General features: G+C 39.8%; 1 protein-coding gene across 2 annotated transcripts in view; it reads right to left on the bottom strand.

The window, feature by feature from the left end:
* Positions 1-17,511, bottom strand: part of HSPA12A (heat shock protein family A (Hsp70) member 12A) — a 42,406-nt gene that overhangs the window by 5,148 nt on the left and 19,747 nt on the right. For both annotated transcript variants that reach the window (XM_008922419.2, XM_018078503.1), the window contains exons 7-11: positions 7,693-7,864; positions 4,735-4,821; positions 4,062-4,166; positions 3,195-3,453; positions 1,439-1,542 (exon numbers count right to left, since the gene is read on the bottom strand). In XM_008922419.2, the coding sequence (XP_008920667.1) occupies positions 1,439-1,542; positions 3,195-3,453; positions 4,062-4,166; positions 4,735-4,821; positions 7,693-7,864 (727 nt within the window). The remainder of the gene's footprint in view (positions 1-1,438; positions 1,543-3,194; positions 3,454-4,061; positions 4,167-4,734; positions 4,822-7,692; positions 7,865-17,511) is intronic.

Genomic DNA, 17,511 nt, shown 5'->3' with positions numbered 1-17,511 from the left:
ACAGAAACAGAGCCCATTCAATAAGGAAAAATACACTGTGACAAGGCAATGCAAATGCAAATCCTAATGTCTGAGTGCACCGAATGTTTCATGCACATGCACAAGATCTGAAAGTGCCACATCTATGCCCACACTGCCACTCTCAGCATTCACTACTCCCACTTCTGTAGTCTCTACTATACTCTATTTCACTATGAATTCACTTACCTCAAAGCATACAATATTTCTGAAGTGGCCTTTAAAACAGAATTTTTATTTAGCTTCTATGAGTAAAGGGAGACATACATTTCTTGCAACAAAATCCTGCCAGTCACATTATGGGTAATAGGGAAACAGACACCATCTTGCCACTTCAAATATCAGTGAGACATTCTCAAACCCAAATGATTCCCACACCCATTACTGCATTCCAGATAAGTCACCCCATTTTAAATTCACTTATTATTTCTGACCCTGACATATTAACCATAAGAAATACCATCTGTAAAGTTACACCTCCTTACATTTTTACAGATGTTCCTTCTTAGCTCAAACCCACAATCCCTACTTTCAGGAATATCATACAGTTCAGCTGCAGGCTCACCCTTAGTTCAAATAACTGAGGCAGCAAGACTGAGTTACATGGCACAACTGTTGTAATTCTACGCCTCTCCCTCCCTGTTCATATGTAAGTTCTGACCTCTGAAGTTAACCTAATAATCCCTCACATATAGTGAGCAAAACTGGATATTCCATTCCAAATATGATTCAGTTAGTGTTTTTTAATGTGTAGAACAGAAACACTTTGCTCAGTACATACATTATACTCTACTTGATACAAATCCAATCTTCCACCACAAAGATCTTAAATAATCATTTTCCCAAAAAGCCCACATCACTTTCCATTACTGGATAAATAAATACGGTGCTGCTTAAGCCACACCTGGAAGTACTTTTACCATGATGCATCATTTACTATTTGCATTTAAGAGATGTCAGTGATTTGGAGGGTCATGAACAAAAGCTGGGAAGAAATGAACTAGAGGTCTCAATAGCAGGAAAAATCAGAAGCTAGTTACACCTCTGGCATTATTAAGCTGCTGCCTGAAACAGGAAAAAGAAAAGCAGGATCTGGGTTTCTCAGTGCATTTTAATTTTGTGAATGCTTGCAGCCCTGGAAGTACAGAATAATTGAAGCTTAGGCAGTAACAGGACTGAATCACACTCAGTAACTAGTACTAGAACTAAGCAGGAGGAGTATGTGTTCAGATGTCCCTCACTTTTATTATTTTCCTAACTAATTTGTAGACAACTACAAGTTTCAGAACTAAATTCCTTGCCCACAACTGGTACATACTAGGAAGGTTATTTGACTTTATTACAGTTACTGCCCTGAAACAGTGAAGAAAAACCTCCATTTCAACTCAGCCAATAAGTGGAATTACACACAGATACGTACTGAGGTGCTGAACAATCTGGTCAATTGTAGGTTTAAAAAGAGCATTCATTGCATCCGGGCTCATCCTCAGCATTCCCTGGGAAGACCATTTCACAAAGTCCACACTGGAAAAGAACAGTTAGGAAAAAACATTAAAACATTACAGCTGAGTTGCAAAACAATCATCAGACATACTAAATACATGAATGAATGAGTTTACAGGATCTGTGACCATTTTGCTTGGAAGAAAGCGCCCCACTTCACCCTAGCCCCATACCAACCGCAGCAATGTAAAATTTTAAAATAGAATTATTATTTTTCCTTGTCTAATTGTTGTTTTCTTTGCCTGATTGCCTTTTGCAGCATTAGCAATGCTCAACTGCTTCCTGAAACAGCTGGCAGTCAACCCGGGGCTCGCTCACTTGAAACAGCACTGATTCAGCCCAGAAGGGCAACATTTAGATTACAGCAGTAGCGGGCCAAAGCCACGGGAAACACACAAGGAAAACAAGCAAGTCTGGAAGCCTCAGGAGGCAGAAGAGAGCACAAAATTTTTAATGAAGCACAACATTTATTAAGTGAATACAGGCATTAGGTTATTCCATCACTGATACACATCTATACAGCTCAGTAATCTCCCTTTCACTAATGCACACTATATTTCAGCCTTTATACTCCTTCTATCCTGTTATCCAACTAATTTCATTTCATTTGAAGGAAATTTTTAGCATTGCCTCTAAGATTCACCATAAGAACTATTAATAAAAAGGAAATGGTCTTGTGAGGGGGAAATTTTAATGATTTCAGAACCTCAGGCTCATTTAGAAAGTGACTCTTAGCTGGATTTCAAGTCATTTAGGCTTACAGTACATTTACCAATAACTTTTGAAAGAGATGCAGGAGTTCCTGCCTGCATACTACATTCACAGAATCAGAGAATATGCTGAGTTGGAAGCAACCCACAAATACTAAGGTACAGGTACTAAACATCAAATCTTTCCCTCTCAGGTCCCAAGCATTCTGCCCTAGATTCACAGGCTCTCTTGTTCATTCTCTTTTATGTCATTATCCCCAGGTCTCCTGTAGTACATAATTTCAAAAGATGCAAAATGCCCATTTCTACCTTCTTCTCACTTCCTTTTCTATAGCAGCCCACGATCTTGTCATTTAGGGTGACTTCTTGATACTGAAAATCATGAATTAAAATCTCTGGAGGGGATTATGTCTCCCTACTTATCCAGCAAATTATCTAATTGGTAAAATACCAGAAGAGGCAAAAACCTGCCATCACTTCAAAAGAAGAATGCTTTCCCCTTGCAGAGCTTTATGCAGTAGTACATGCTTTCACCAGTGATCTGATCCTGCTAGTAATTGTCCTCAAGCCATGAACATGTTTACACATCTCACGGTCTTGGATTTGTTCCAGGTTGATAAAAATTAAGGTTCTACGTAACTAACTTTTAGGCAACAAATTCTGTCTTTGATCTGATGCTCCTAATTAACATGAAAGGGACTCACAATACACAGTCAGAGTCAAGAAAGTGATGCAGTGGTGGCCTAATAAAAGTCATACAAAGCAATACCTGACAACTGCAAGTCTTGTACAGAAAAGCTTTTGCAAGAGATTGATCAGAACTTCTCATTCTGGAAACTGCAATGGAGGCAATCCCATTTTCTTATCCTTATTACATTTTTACACTATTATCTTTCAGTCTACATGTAATTAGGATATTTGAATTATTTGTCTGCATCCATTTAGTTTCAATTGCCTACTTACTTGCTTTTCCTCAAGGCATGTTCTACACTGTGGCCTCGAAACTTCTTGTAATAGTCAATGAAGGAGAAGGGCAGAGTGATGTTTAGTGGGTTGGTCCTGTCTGGAGCTGCTGCCCGTTTACGGGACTCAAATGCTATCATCAGATCCACCCAGGCTGCAGGACGCTTGATTTTAAATTGCTCAATAAAATCTTCTCCAAATATTTTACACAGGAGCTTTTCAAATTCATAGTCCACTCCTAGAGAACCATAAGGCCCACCTATACCACAAACAAAGCACAGCTTTAATATTCTGAACTGCTTATTACATTTCCAGTTGACCACATAAACATCAGAGCAACACTAGAGCAAGACTGTCAAGGGAGAAGGTCTACAGAAAGAGGTGTCTTTCCTAAATGTAACAGCTGGTCTAATACACAACATGCTCTTACCTTTGCCTCACTTCTACTCCTCTATCATCATAGCCAAAGTAAAACTAGCACTATAAATCAGAAACATTTTTATTAGAAGCAAACTCTGCCTTCTTATCCACACATGAGGAGGTGTAGGTTGGACTTGTATTTAAGAGTAGACACTCCTAAATGTGTACATTCTCCCATTTGCTTTTACTAGGTTGTTTCCTGAGGTAATCTTACAGATACCAGTGTGAGATTTGCCATTCAAAAGCATCAGATGCATTAAGTGATTCATCCATGTCTGATGACCAGCAGCTGGGTTATATTAATTTTGAATGCTGGTCTTATTTAAGGAAGAACTGTTAGGAAAATGTAATAAAGGCACACATTTCCTTCACTGACAAATCAAAATATTACATAAATATATAATATACAATATAATGACATAAAGCAAGCAACGGAAGTGACAGTACCTGTTGCTTTGTACAGCTCCTTAAGGTGTCCTTCAGGGAGTCTGATCTGATGGACAGTCATATCCACTGTGCCTCCTCCACTGTCCACGACGATGTAACGGTCCCCTAGTTTGCCGAAGGGAGAGGGCAATGGTACTGACATTAGTCTTACCACCCAGCACACTGCAATGACAGCTTCTCAGGGGCACTAGCACCATGAGAGACAATGACCTACAGAAAGCCAGAATGTCTGTGTTGAAGACTTGATCATTACTAGTAAATATAATGCAATGACTGATAACAAATATAAAAGTCAGATGTCAAAAGCTATTGATTTAGCGCAGCTGTAAAGCAGATTAGTGGCACCGCTCGTGCTGCTGTGTACATTCTAGTGGGCTTCCAAATTAATACTAGGGCATATTTAAAAGGCCTATTCTGAGGAAAATATTCTGCATGCATTTTAAAACCTGGATGGCTTTCTACCATCTCCTTAATAAACCATATTTTGCTAGAGCATATGGAATTGCAGTTCAGTGTTACTAACTAAGAGCAGCACATAAACCTGTGGTTTTTTCTTTTCCTATTTATAATCACGGTGAGAACAATGCAGTGCTCAGCACATTTGTGGGAAACACAATATTTGCCTGCAATATAAAACCAGTGACAGCAAAGCTTATTCAAGAAAGGACACTACCTTCTTCCAGTTCAGACCAGATCTCTCCTATGACATTTTCCACCATAAAGGTACGACTCTGTCGTTTATGACGCACGTGTTCCTTAGCTAGGGATTGACAGAGAATAAATTACTGAGGATAAGAAAGCATGAAGAAGTGGGTATTGTAAGTTGCAGGGTTATGCAAGCAGGCTGACAGGCCTGTATGTATCACTTCTTAACAAAACAGATGAACAAAAATTACTGCATTGGAATCAGGAACATTAGAATATCACTCCTATGAAGAAGAAAAAACGCTTTTCAGCCACACTAATCTTCCTTGATATTAACATATATATTATATATATTTTAATATATACTAATTAACTAATATAAACAATATAAACAAATAATACATACTAATAACCTAATAAGAAAGCTATAAACAGGTCTGACTTGGGGCTTTTTAATATATTCCGGATTGCAAAGCATGGGCTGGCAGTGGGGTAGGGGGGACTGGCTCATCACAGCCTCTGTCAGCAGTAGCCCCAGTCCACTGCCTTTCAGGATGTCAGTCTGTCTCAAAACTAGCAGCCAAAGCACTGCTGTTCAAATTAGTAACTTCTTAAGGACACAGTGATCAGGAGGTCTAACCCTCATAATATTTAAAATATACATTAATTAAAAATTAAGTGTATCTAGCCATACTGTTATAACAATCAGTTAACTTACAAGACTTAACTGCTACTTAGACATTTAAAAGATGCAGAACAGTCTGTTAAGTGAAAGCAGAATAGCGAGAATCTTTGCCTTATGCTTCTAAATCAACCTCTACAACTGAATGATCAAAAAACCCCACATTACCTGTGTATCCTTCACTCACCTTCAAAGGCATTTTATAAAACACTACAGAGGAAAGGCATGTGAAAATTCCTTCTGAAAATATCAGCATGCAAATCACAGAATGCATTTTGCTTCCTGTTTCTCTAGTGCCTACCACCAGAACACAGACCAGCAGTTCCACCTGCTCTGTACCCTCCCCATAAAGCCCCCCGATGCAGACAAGCCACACCAGCCTCACTGCACTGACTCTGCAGCACAGTGGGAGCTCACACGACGAGCACTCCAGGACAGAACGAGCACTAGGTCCAAGGAAAGGCCTGACACAGAGTCCCCAAAATTCAATGGCAGTCCTTTCATCAATCCTGTGGGCTAGAAGTGAACACAAGAGCCAGTCTTTAACTAAAACTGAACTAAGCTTATCCTGGCTACTATGAACAGTAAAATTTTTGTTTTGACTTCACGGCAATAATATGGTCCTTGCAGTGCTTCTCTCTGTTTATATTTAAGGGTTTTTTCTCCTTAATCTGTTCTCAGCTTGTCTTGGGTGCCTGCCATGCTTTTATGAAATTTTAATTCTAACCCCAAATTAATTCATTCCAAACTTTGTTTTCATTAATTTTGACATGAAACCTTTCTCATCTCCAATAGCTCTTACCATACAAAGTCAAGAAGGAGAGTGGTAATCCCATCCAAGGGTTAGCAGAAATCCATGATCTGACAGATTATGCCCAGCTTCAAAACCTTATCCAGAGAAATTATTTTCTTTTATTATTTTCCCAGAGGCAAATCCCTGTGTTGTCTGACAGTGAGTTCATGCAGAATCACATGGAACTCGAATGGTTCAGGGCATGAATGAGAGGGACAGAAGCTGAGGGGCCCCTGAAGGGACTGTATCCTGGAACAGATTGTGTCCTGTACTCTGCGTGGGCCTCCAAACACTGAACACATCTGACAAGAGCTGGCAAGGAGAGGCATGGATTTGAGAGAATGATGTAGTGACTCTGCTAACTGAAAAAAAAATGCTCTGGTAAGTGCAGAATAGCTTTACTAGCCTAATCTTCCATTTGTCTCTACTGTTTTGACATAGCAAATGTGATAAAATACAGATTCTTCTGAAAAATTCATTCTGGAATAGACTGTCCCACTACCATTAATATCAGGGCAATTGTCACAGTGCACAGCCATGGCAAATATGTGCACTATGCAGCAATCAACTCTTAGTGCTGTTGATTTTTTTTTTCTCTCCTACTTCCCTCCAATTTCAGCAGGATACCAAGCTCAAAAAACTCTGGTGATGAAGGATCTTTTGGCAAGTGACTTGCACTGTGGTCTAAGCCCTGTCCCTCACTGTAAGTCAGTCCTCAAACACTGACACTAGCAACAGATCCCAAGTCAATAAACCAGAAGTGCCCTATTTAGTTGGTCTTCTACGAGCAGATAAATTCATTGCTATATTCCAATGCCATGTGTTCCACTGAGTGTTTAAAGTAATTAATGGTATTTCATAAAGATGACATCAAAAAGCATCTGCCAAAACTCTGAAACACCTCAGACTAATAGTTTCATTGCAGATCCAGTTATTTAACACTGCTTCAATAATGCAGCTAATCAAACACGTAATTGTTTCCAACACATGAAATTAAAAAAATGATCCAACATGAAGTACTGACTTAAATTAAGGCAGAAAAATACTGCTGTGAAAATACTAAAAGACTCCCACAAGATCCAAAAAAGGCAAGGCAAGGAAGCCACCTGCATGCTAAAATTAAAGGAAGAAATTCTTTCCTGTGAGGGTGGTGAGGCCTTGGCACAGGTTGCCCAGAGAAGCTGTGGATGCCTCATCCCTGGAAGTGTTCAAGGCCAGGCTGGATGGGGCTCTGAGCAACCTGGGCTGGTGGAAGGTGTCCCTGACCATGGCAGGGGGATGGCACTGGACAATCTTTAAGGTCCTTTCCAACCGAAACCATTCTGTGACATCTGCTGGATCAATGTCTAAACTAGTCTATCTACAACAAACAGCAACCCAGTTTATAAAAGCAAACCGATAGCCTGAAACATTTCAAGAGAACAAGGACAACAAGAAACAGTAAGAAAACAGCCCTCATGCCCAAAGCAAACTTATGCGTAAGGATCCAGGAAGTGAATGAAGAGAAGTACCCTGTGTAAATCCAGTCCCAATAGTGTCACTCGGGCTGTAGCCGTTGACAGGTGCCCTACTACTCAGCTCTATCATCTGGTGCAGGCGGAGCTTTCGGCAGTAGATAGAGGCAGCCTCGGGTTCCAGGGCAATGATCAACTGCTCGGGATTTTCAGGAGATGCCATTCCTGCCTGAGAGAGAGAATCCATCAGAGAAGTGGGGTGGGAAGTCCCGCAGCCTTAGCAGACCCTTTCAGTTCTTGAACAAGGCTCTCCCCAGCTCATGGTCTCAGTTTAGGTCACCCCTTTGAGTTCAACCCACAAAGGAGCTGCTGCCAGCGGTAAAGGTCTGGGAATCGTCCTGCCCACAATGTATAGCACAACTTCACAGGCTGTCACAGGGAAGAATGCATGCACTTACCATGCTAAGTATCTAACCAAGCAGTTGTGTACATGACAGGTGGAGAAACGAAATAATTTTGAAACCTGTAATGAATGGCCTAAACCCTGCACTCCTAATTAACCTGTGAATTTGCCTGCTAAGAGGGGCCCCAGCCTCCTTTAAGACATGAAAGAGTACCTTTGGCCTCTCCTCCTCACAACAGTATTTTAAGTATGCCTTTCTTTATGTCCTAGATATGCACAGTCCTTGCTGAAATAAAGTTCCTGCACTGCTGAACTGTACAGCAATATACAATACACTTTGCCAGTAATGCATCTTCTGACTTACAACCAACATTTTCTAGTTCAAAATCCATTGCTTTTAAGCACATTCACTTTTATAATATCTTCAAAATGCTCAGTTTATTCAAGGACACAAAATAAAATGGGGCAGGTTCCCTAAAATGTAATGAGAACAAAGCTAAAAATAATCCCACATTATAAAATCAACATTTGCCATTCTTTCTATTTTCTTTCTGGATTTTCAGCCTTCAGATACATAGATTTTCAAGAAGCCACAAGTTCTTATGTAACCACATAGTGCACTCTCAGAGCTGGGCTTAGAGAAAAATATTCAAACAACAGTTGACAAAATTGTGGTTTTGTTTCTTTTCCCCTGTACTTCTGCCTACAGTATGATTTTATGTTAAAACAGAAAATATCTTTCAGCTCTTTCTGCCCAAATTTTGGTTTACCTGCTATTATTTTTCAGTTAAGTGCCTGAGTACTAAAGTATGCTAGCAAATACAGAACAAAATGAATATGTTTCTGCTTCCACAGTCAGTCTTCCAGCCTTCCAATTCATACACACACATTGTGGTGTCTCCAGAGCATCCTCAAAAGAAGGCAGACTCCCATGGAAGGACTGCAGACCTGGCCTGGAATTTGGCTTTTTTCATACAGCTACATTGTGGGGTTGTGGGAATCACTGGTTAATTTACAACTGCACCTAGAAACTCAAAGTAAAGCTGGTTTAAAAGTAATATCAGGGTAAGACTTGGAGACACAAAATTGTCCTTCACATTTACTGACTCATTTTACCCTCTCCATCTTATGAAATATGATAAATAGATTCTTACAGAAAGTATCTGCCTCACTATTGGTAACAAAAAAGGCAAAACAACCACAAATAAATTTCAAAATAAAAAAGTGAGGGTTAAACTACACAAGGTTGCTCATTGTTTTAAAAGCACACCTCACGACTGGGACTATGGTCACTTTACATCTTTTATTGCTGTTAAGAAAAACCTTCTGCTTTAGTTACATCCACTGGACTCAGCAGCATGATCTGAAATTAGTACAAATGTCTGGGAAGGAAAATACTGTGCAAATACTGCAGAATATCAAACCTTGCCAGCTATGTGGCAACACATATTGAAAAAATATTATATGTTCGCAACCAAACAATCAAACTTTGGAAAACACAGGTCCACAGCAGCCAGAGTAACTCTAAAATGTAGAAAAAGACTATCAAGCACAGGTCCAAGCATAACCCTCCTGCCATCACAGCACTTGCAGGTGAGCATGTTGGCAGACACAGGCTTAGACAAAGCTCTGGAACTGTACTGGGGATGAAGTTCTTGCACTGTGCCTTAGTATAAACCCAGTCTTTCCTCCAACCTGTCTGGATGTAGTAGGCACAAGCAGGGCTGGTTTCAAGCCAGCTTACTTCAACATCACTTACCCTCATCTGAGCTTTCCTACGCAGGAAGCTTTGATTTGTTGCACTGGAAAGAGCAATATTCGAGATATGGATCAATACTTGGTCTTTGACAGACATTTATCTAATCTGCCAAAGAATTCAAAAAATGTATGGTCTCTGCACACAGATTCTCTCAGCCCTTTACTGTCTTTGCCTTTGGAGAGTTTTGCTAAAAGCCTAATCTGAATCTTGCTGAAATTCCAAGGCCAGCACTTGTTGCTCCATCCAATAAGGGCTTGAAGAACAAATAGCTCCTTACTACCCTGCTGCACTTTTCACTTACATTAAATCCATTATCATGTTTTGTGAGAGCTCTGAATCTGAGCAGCAAGCGGGTTTTTCCAATCTCTAGCAATGTGGATGAATTCAGGAGTGGTCAGCCTGCTCCATGTACTGGGCATGTGTCAGCAGCACAGACAAATCAATTCTTAGTCTCAGTCTAACCTACGCACTGAAGACAAAATTGTGTTTTAGGGAAAAAACAGTTTGTTGCTCAGGATATTAAAATCCAAAGACTACAACATAGATAATTTGCAAGAGGTGACAAGAATTGAGTTACACACACAGGGAATGCACTGGTATTTCCTAACTCAAAGCGGGGGCAGCAGGGGTGAGGGGGATGATTGTATTAACTGTGAGATCATCTGTTCTAGGGGGAATTTTGGTACAAACTTCCAGGGCTGCTTCTGCTAAAAGAAAACAGTAAACCATTAACAATAACATTTGCTTCCTCCCTCCTCCAGCAGGTCTGCACCATGACCTTTTCACACTGCAGCCTGCACATCAGGAGAGGAAGGCGGTGACCTGCGGTGGATGGACTGAGCTCTGTGTTCTCAGACCCTCCAAGTATAGCAGATGCTATTCTTGCTACTTTTTCTCTCTAGTCATTATTTAACATACCCAAAATATGTCCTGAGGAAAACATCCAACAGAAATGGCAGTTTTTAACAGTTCAAAGCACAGCTGATTCTAAGAGAATCTCATGAAGAATATGTAGAGGTTTTTTGCTTAAAAGCTTTTCTTACAGAGTTTGAAGGGCCAGTTACAATGAAGAATGTGTTATTTCACATCACAGAAACCATATAAAGAATCTTCTACAGTGAAAAGTACAAGGCAACCAACACATATTTTTAGATGTACACATACATATATATGTACATATATACACATACCTGCATACATATTTATATATAAGTATATACATATATGTACATGTATATATAACAATCAATATTTCATACCTTATGTATGTAGCAGTTCTACTTAGACCATGAGAGAGAGCACATTAGTCTTAATATATATATATATATATCCATACACAGCACAGAGAGAACGCAGGAAGGGGAGATGATAAAGAAACATGAACACACACAGAATGCGAAGGAGGAACGGAGCAATGAGGTTGTTTTAATACAAGCCCTAAGATGAAGACTTAGGAGGCAGTACATCTGTCCCATCATTACAGCCAAGGAGCAAGGGACAGATGGGAGAAAAATATTGAGCATGCAGAGAAAAAGGAGGGAAAACAGCAGGCAGCAACACAAAGAAACAGTGATGCATTTGTTAAAAATATTAATTGTAGACATTTGTGAATCTGCTGTATTTTACACTTGCTGCTTTCTATTTGCCTCACTCCATGTTCTTGCCCAATGCTGCCCAAGTACTACTGTAATTAAGAACAGAGATTCATAAATTAACAGGCCTGAACAGGACAGATCTAAACAATGTCTAGATATTCAACATTCTATAGATCATTCTGGCAGTGGAACAGATGCACCAATTTGCTTTTTGCCTAGGGCAGATTATAGCAGACTTTATAATAGCGCAGTGTCTTGACTCTAGCCTGCTAGGGAGATTTTCTTTCTCCCATAATACTCACTACCAGTATAAACCCAGTGATCACTTATGAGACATGAAGGAAGCAGCCATTTCTCCAAAACCACAGAAGTGGAAAATTCATCATGGAATTACAAAAAATTCTTTGAGCACCAAAAAAGTTCTTAAAAATGAATTTATTTGCAGAATATGGCTGCATTTATATACCTGGAAGAAGCAAACACTATAAAAAGAACTATGCTAAAATTCAACTTTGCTCCTATGCCTAAGGACTAAGATTCCATTTTTTGACAAGAGAACTCCCAGATTTTCACTCACTCCAGTAACACAGGTCTGTGAGCTGGTGCCAGTGCATTGCTGTTCATGTGTCAAGATTCACGATCGACAGCAAGCCTCAAAGTGCTTCAGAGTCTCATGTACTGGAGCATTAATAACTTTACTATTCAGATGCAGGTGAATTCTCAACCTGGCTCACTACCTTTGTTTTTATAGCCACAGATGTGTCACCAGGAGAGCCATAGCTGACCACAAAACATTCCTGATTCTGTGAACAGCATTAGCTGCCAACTGTTAGCCTAATTCATCATTAGCGAATACTCAGGTCTGAACTGAAGCTCAGTATTAGCAGTCTGAGCACTTCCAGAGAACTAAACAATTTTCACTCATTCCATATGCAGAATCATCATTACTACAGATTTAAAAGACGCTCCTTTTAAAACCCAGTCTCACATGCCACAACACACAGCAAAGAAAAGCAATGTTCTAATATTGTTTTAATAGTATTGTTTTAATAGTATTGTTTTAATACTGCCCCATATATGACCTTAAAGACGGCATTATAGTAGAATATTCTACATAGTCTGAACCTTTTCAAAAGACAACGACAGCCATCAGGTAGGCCTAGATGAAAAGGTCCCATCTCTGAAAGCTGCTGTAATCAGCATTTAGCTGTAGTCCTCCACAGCCAGGCAGGAATGCTGCTGTTCTATCAGGCTTTATTTATTACACCACAGTGACCTCAAAAGAAATAGTATGTTAGGAAATACACCATCATTGACAAGGTACACATTTCCTATTACTACTCTTTCAAACTACAGAAAGCAACAGTTAAGAGGTTTTTTCAGAGAGATACATCAGATATCTTTTTAAAGGAAAGGAAAAAAAAAGCCTGACCACTGATCTGTAACACAAGGAACATGCCTTACATGGAGTGCACCTGTTTCTTTGAGTTATCAAGCTGACTGAAAGAACTGACTGGATGAATTCTAATTTCCTGCTTTGATATATTTTGTAGTCATCCAAGACCTAATTCAGTACTGCCTCAGGGCTGTAAGCACTGCATTCACAATTAATAGGACGTTTCTAGATACAGAAATGAAGCATAAATAGAATAAACAGATAAACATGTACAAAAGAATCACTCTCATTACACAGTTGCACAAGGCGCACAGACTAAAGAATCTTTTCTAACTTTGCATAGGAACCCACAAAAAGGTAGGAAATTCCTCCATAACCCCAGAACTCCAGTTCAGTGTCCCAGCCAAATGCTAGCGTTGGCCAAACAGCAAGCTTCCATTTCTACCTGTGACACGTAGCACATGCAGAAGCTGCAGGGACAGCTACATCACAGCTCCACCACAGCCTTGGGTCCCCACTCTTCTTTCACAATTTTTCACCTTCACCAACTGCATTACTTTAGTCACTTCTGAAGCAATGCTACAGGCCAGGTGAGTGCAATGATCCATTCTTCTGGTTGGTAGAAAGAACCTTTCAAATGTGTTTTACTACTAAAGCCCCATTTGTAGGCACCAGAGACAAAATTTAAACGTTGGATCCCATGAAACAGCTCCATAAAGATACCATGGTTCATTAGGAAATGAAGCTCGGCAGGACAATATCATTCAGCCAAAACAACAGAAGTTGAGAATTAACATCAACATTTTGCTATTTTCCAAGATATTTATTGTAATTAGTAACAATAAGAAAGGCATGATTGCAAGTTAAGCACCGTGCAGGCGGCATGAAGAAAGTATTGTGCAACTGAATGAAGGCGAGACAAAAGAATGGCTGGAAATGAAGTGCCTCGTGCAATCGAGGGCGTTTAAACTAATCAGTTCATTGTGTGAAGGGATTCATGGTAACACCATCCACTTAGTGCCTTGCTAAGTGAGCTCCTCTAATCCTCCTCCTTTTTCACTAGCTAGCACTTTCTCCAGTTCCGTGCCATCCAACTGGGATGTCGCAAATAAACGACTGAGATGTAATTACGGAGGCAGAGCACGCCAGGAAAGAAGATGAGCAACACGGGAAAAGACAGCACTGTCCCAAAGAGGCGCACGAGGGGGAGCTCAGCTGGCCGGGAGTGGGGCAAGTGGATATCACGAAGCTGCAGGAAAAGCACAGTGCATGCAGTTTTGGTAGATCTTCAGCCTTGAGAAGCCTTCACAAAGAATGTCTGAAAATCACTACAACATCACATACACCAATGCTTTGCCTTTAGACTTCAGAGTAATGAAGAGCGCTGCAGTACAGTAAATATCGCGAATAAACAGAATACAGTGAGGTCAGACAGCCCAGTTATCTCTGTCCCCTTATCTGTTCAAAGACAGATGCTTAAAATTGCTGAACAGCCACAAAATAAACAGGATTTTCAAAGATTCCTCTTAGTGACCACAGCAAAGAGGCTGGGTTTGCCAAAGGCAGGAAGAAGAGCTGCTGGGTGCTCCCCTGCTCTCAAAAATTTATCCTCTGGATTTAAGAGCCTAGATGAAAACTGAATACTAACATTTTTTTTTTAATCCAGTCAACACAATGTTTGGGTGGTGGTTGATACTGCAAAGATCTGACATTTACAACGTCATAGAGGCAGGTTTTGCTTTACAGAACCAAGACCATTTGGCTTTCTCTTACACAACATTTTCTACACATACATGCATATACATTATAGATATACAAAGATGCACACGTTTTCACACTATTATTGCTGGTTGAGCTAAAATTAGGCTTGTGGTACAGATCCTAGTCTGATCAGGTGCCACTCATACTTTGCATTTCACAAGTGAGAAAATAGTGGATAATTATCACAGCTGCAGAATTCCTTCAGTGTCAGTTCCCCCTTCTGTACAGTAAAGTGACAAGACAAAGATACTCATCTCTCTGTGAGAAAACTGCTTGAGAAAGCATAAATGAATTCTCAGGCTATGGTTAAATAGAAGTAACTTCATTTTGCAGATAAGCTATGGAAGATGAAAAGTGGAAAAGCCACCGTTTTAAGGGAGGGGACACAAAACTGGAAATTAATAGATCCCTGTAATAGTTCTTTTATTTGCTTTGCACAAGCATGAGGGATTAAGTAACATGAAAGACACAGAAGGATGAACCCCAGTGTAAAAATCGGCCTTTAAACTGTCTTTAGGATTTTGGGATTATCCTGAGACCTCTCTTCTGATACTGCAGATATCTTCCCTTCTGCTATGAGGACATAGATACTGCTACTATATATTTATACACTATTTCCCTGCTTTTAAAATACCAGAGCGTAGGATTTGCAGTGCTTTCTGAATTCCCAGGGCTTGCCCATACCAGAAGCTTGTACAAAGTAAATAACCCACAGAAAATTCACAACCTTCCCACAGTCTTCACCTAGCCTGAACTTATTGCTGCTCCAACTCACAAGCTGTGAACTCCTGTGAAGGGAGTTTTTAGGTGAAACCTTCTAACCTGCAGGTAATCAGGATAGACAATAATAAGGTGCTTCATATTTGCACCTGTATCACTGGTATGGTGAACATCACCAGACAACATATGAATTAACTCCAGTTAATAGTAACACTACTCCCCATTTCAGAGTTGCACATGAACCTGTATGTTGAAGGAGTAAGAGATTTAAATTAGATTTTATTTATAATTAAAATTAGTTTTATGGTGGAAGAAACTCTTGGTGGCCAAGGAGCAGCCTAATAGCTGCCTGCAGCTATCTGAAGGGCAGTTACAAAGGCAACAGAACACAACTTACTCTCAGTCTTGCCAAGAGATATAATGAGGGGCAACAGCCACAAATTGCAGCTCTTAGACTTCAAACTGGGTGTTATAAAACCTCCTTTTTACTAGAAAGGTGATGCAGCACCAGAACAGCTGCTCAGATAGGCATCTCTGTCCTTGGAGATTTTTACAACTTGGCTAAAGAGAGCCACTGCTGAGCTGGTGTTGGCAATAACCCTGCTTCAAATGGAAGGACAGATTAGATAATCTCCAACAAACACTTCCACTTAGTGCTTCCAGGATTCTAAAATGCTGCAGGTATTCCACACTGAGAAAGACCAGAAATCCTTCCCAAAGGCCAAAGACCTACACACTTTTTAATCCCTTGTCTTTGTGACTTTCACGTCAAATCCTTGAGTGTATCAGTGAGAGGGAGCCCATTGTGTCTGACAGTATGACAGCAGTACCAGCCTCTGCTACAACCCTGCAGCTATTCAGGTCCTCACAGGTTTCTGTATGGACTGCAATTAGAACTTTTGTTTAAGTGTCTTGGGATCAAAAGGAAACATTTGTCACAGTACACTTCTTTTTAAATCTGAAAATATATAGAGTACAACAGCTCTAAGCAGTCCTTTAACCTTAAATATCAGCCAGCAGTCATTTAAAAAGTGACTGCAACATATTGAAAGAAATTACTGTATCAAGGATGCTCAAGCTGAGTTTACAATATTAACCTGCACTCCAAAAAAATCTGCCTCGGTCCAATGTCTTGTCGGTGAGGGAAATTCAGTTCCTAATAAATTCATTTTCCTGTATTTCATTGTAGAGTTAAAATATGGTCTTTATGCTTAGAAGTATGAGAATGCTGTCTGAAATAGCAGATATGGACTTCAAGCCCAATTTTTTGCATTCAGCTCTGCTACAAGCTTCCTAATATAACATTTTACAAGTCACTTGGACTAAATTTTGTGAAACCACCCCCTAAAGCAAATGCATCAACTTCTGAGTATCCAGCTCAACACCAAGGTTTTCAGTGGAGCTATTTGTGAAGTTTGTTGGATTGGGGGGTACTTGTACTCTGAATAATCATGCTGGCTGCCAGTCCTGCAGCTGATCCCACTACTTAGCAAGGTGCTTTGAACCAAAGCAGAACCCATTTGATATTTCACTTCTGTTTACCAACCTATCAGTAAAGCTATTCCTATGACAAGAAATAATGTACAGCCTGTAACATTTCTCCCTCTTAATGGCTGTCTAGAAACTATGGCATTATCTCATTCTGAAAAGCAAGAAAATAAATGGGGCACCTGGAGCTGTAATGAAGTGTGACACTTATTTTCAGCACACTCAAAATAATGAATTTGTGGAGTTGCATTGGCTACAGCCAGAACTGCTGCATTTATGTGGTCACTGATTAGATGAAGCAGTTTGTTATTGATGGCTAGGCTGTCTTATTGAGATAAATACCTTTGGTAAGGACAGTCTGATTGCCTCAATTTATTTTTCCTGGTGTTGCTATTACCCAGCTAAGAGTACAGACTGCTTTACCTGAGCATTTCTATACTTCATATTTTATAGATTATTTTTATAATCTATTCTTTTATTTTAACCTGAACTTGGAATTATTCAGGACTGTATACTTGTCAGGTTTTCTGGATTTTGTATTACAGTTTCCCTTTTTTAACCTATAAAACCTTTTTTTTTTTCTTTAGGAAGGAAAGTGGAGCATAAGGAAGGATATACCTGAATTAAGACTATTGGCTACCTATCATGAAGGAGCATTTTTGTTTAAAATTCATGGAGAAAGTTCTGCAGTTTACCTGTGCTTATTTCTCAAAAAGCTTCTGTGAACTGCCCATAAGAAAGATAACTTCTTGCT

Source organism: Manacus vitellinus, unplaced genomic scaffold, assembly GCF_001715985.3.
Source record: "Manacus vitellinus isolate BGI_N305 unplaced genomic scaffold, ASM171598v3 scaffold_40_pilon, whole genome shotgun sequence".
Classification (NCBI taxonomy): domain Eukaryota; kingdom Metazoa; phylum Chordata; class Aves; order Passeriformes; family Pipridae; genus Manacus; species Manacus vitellinus.
This window is presented reverse-complemented; position numbering and strand designations above follow the sequence as displayed.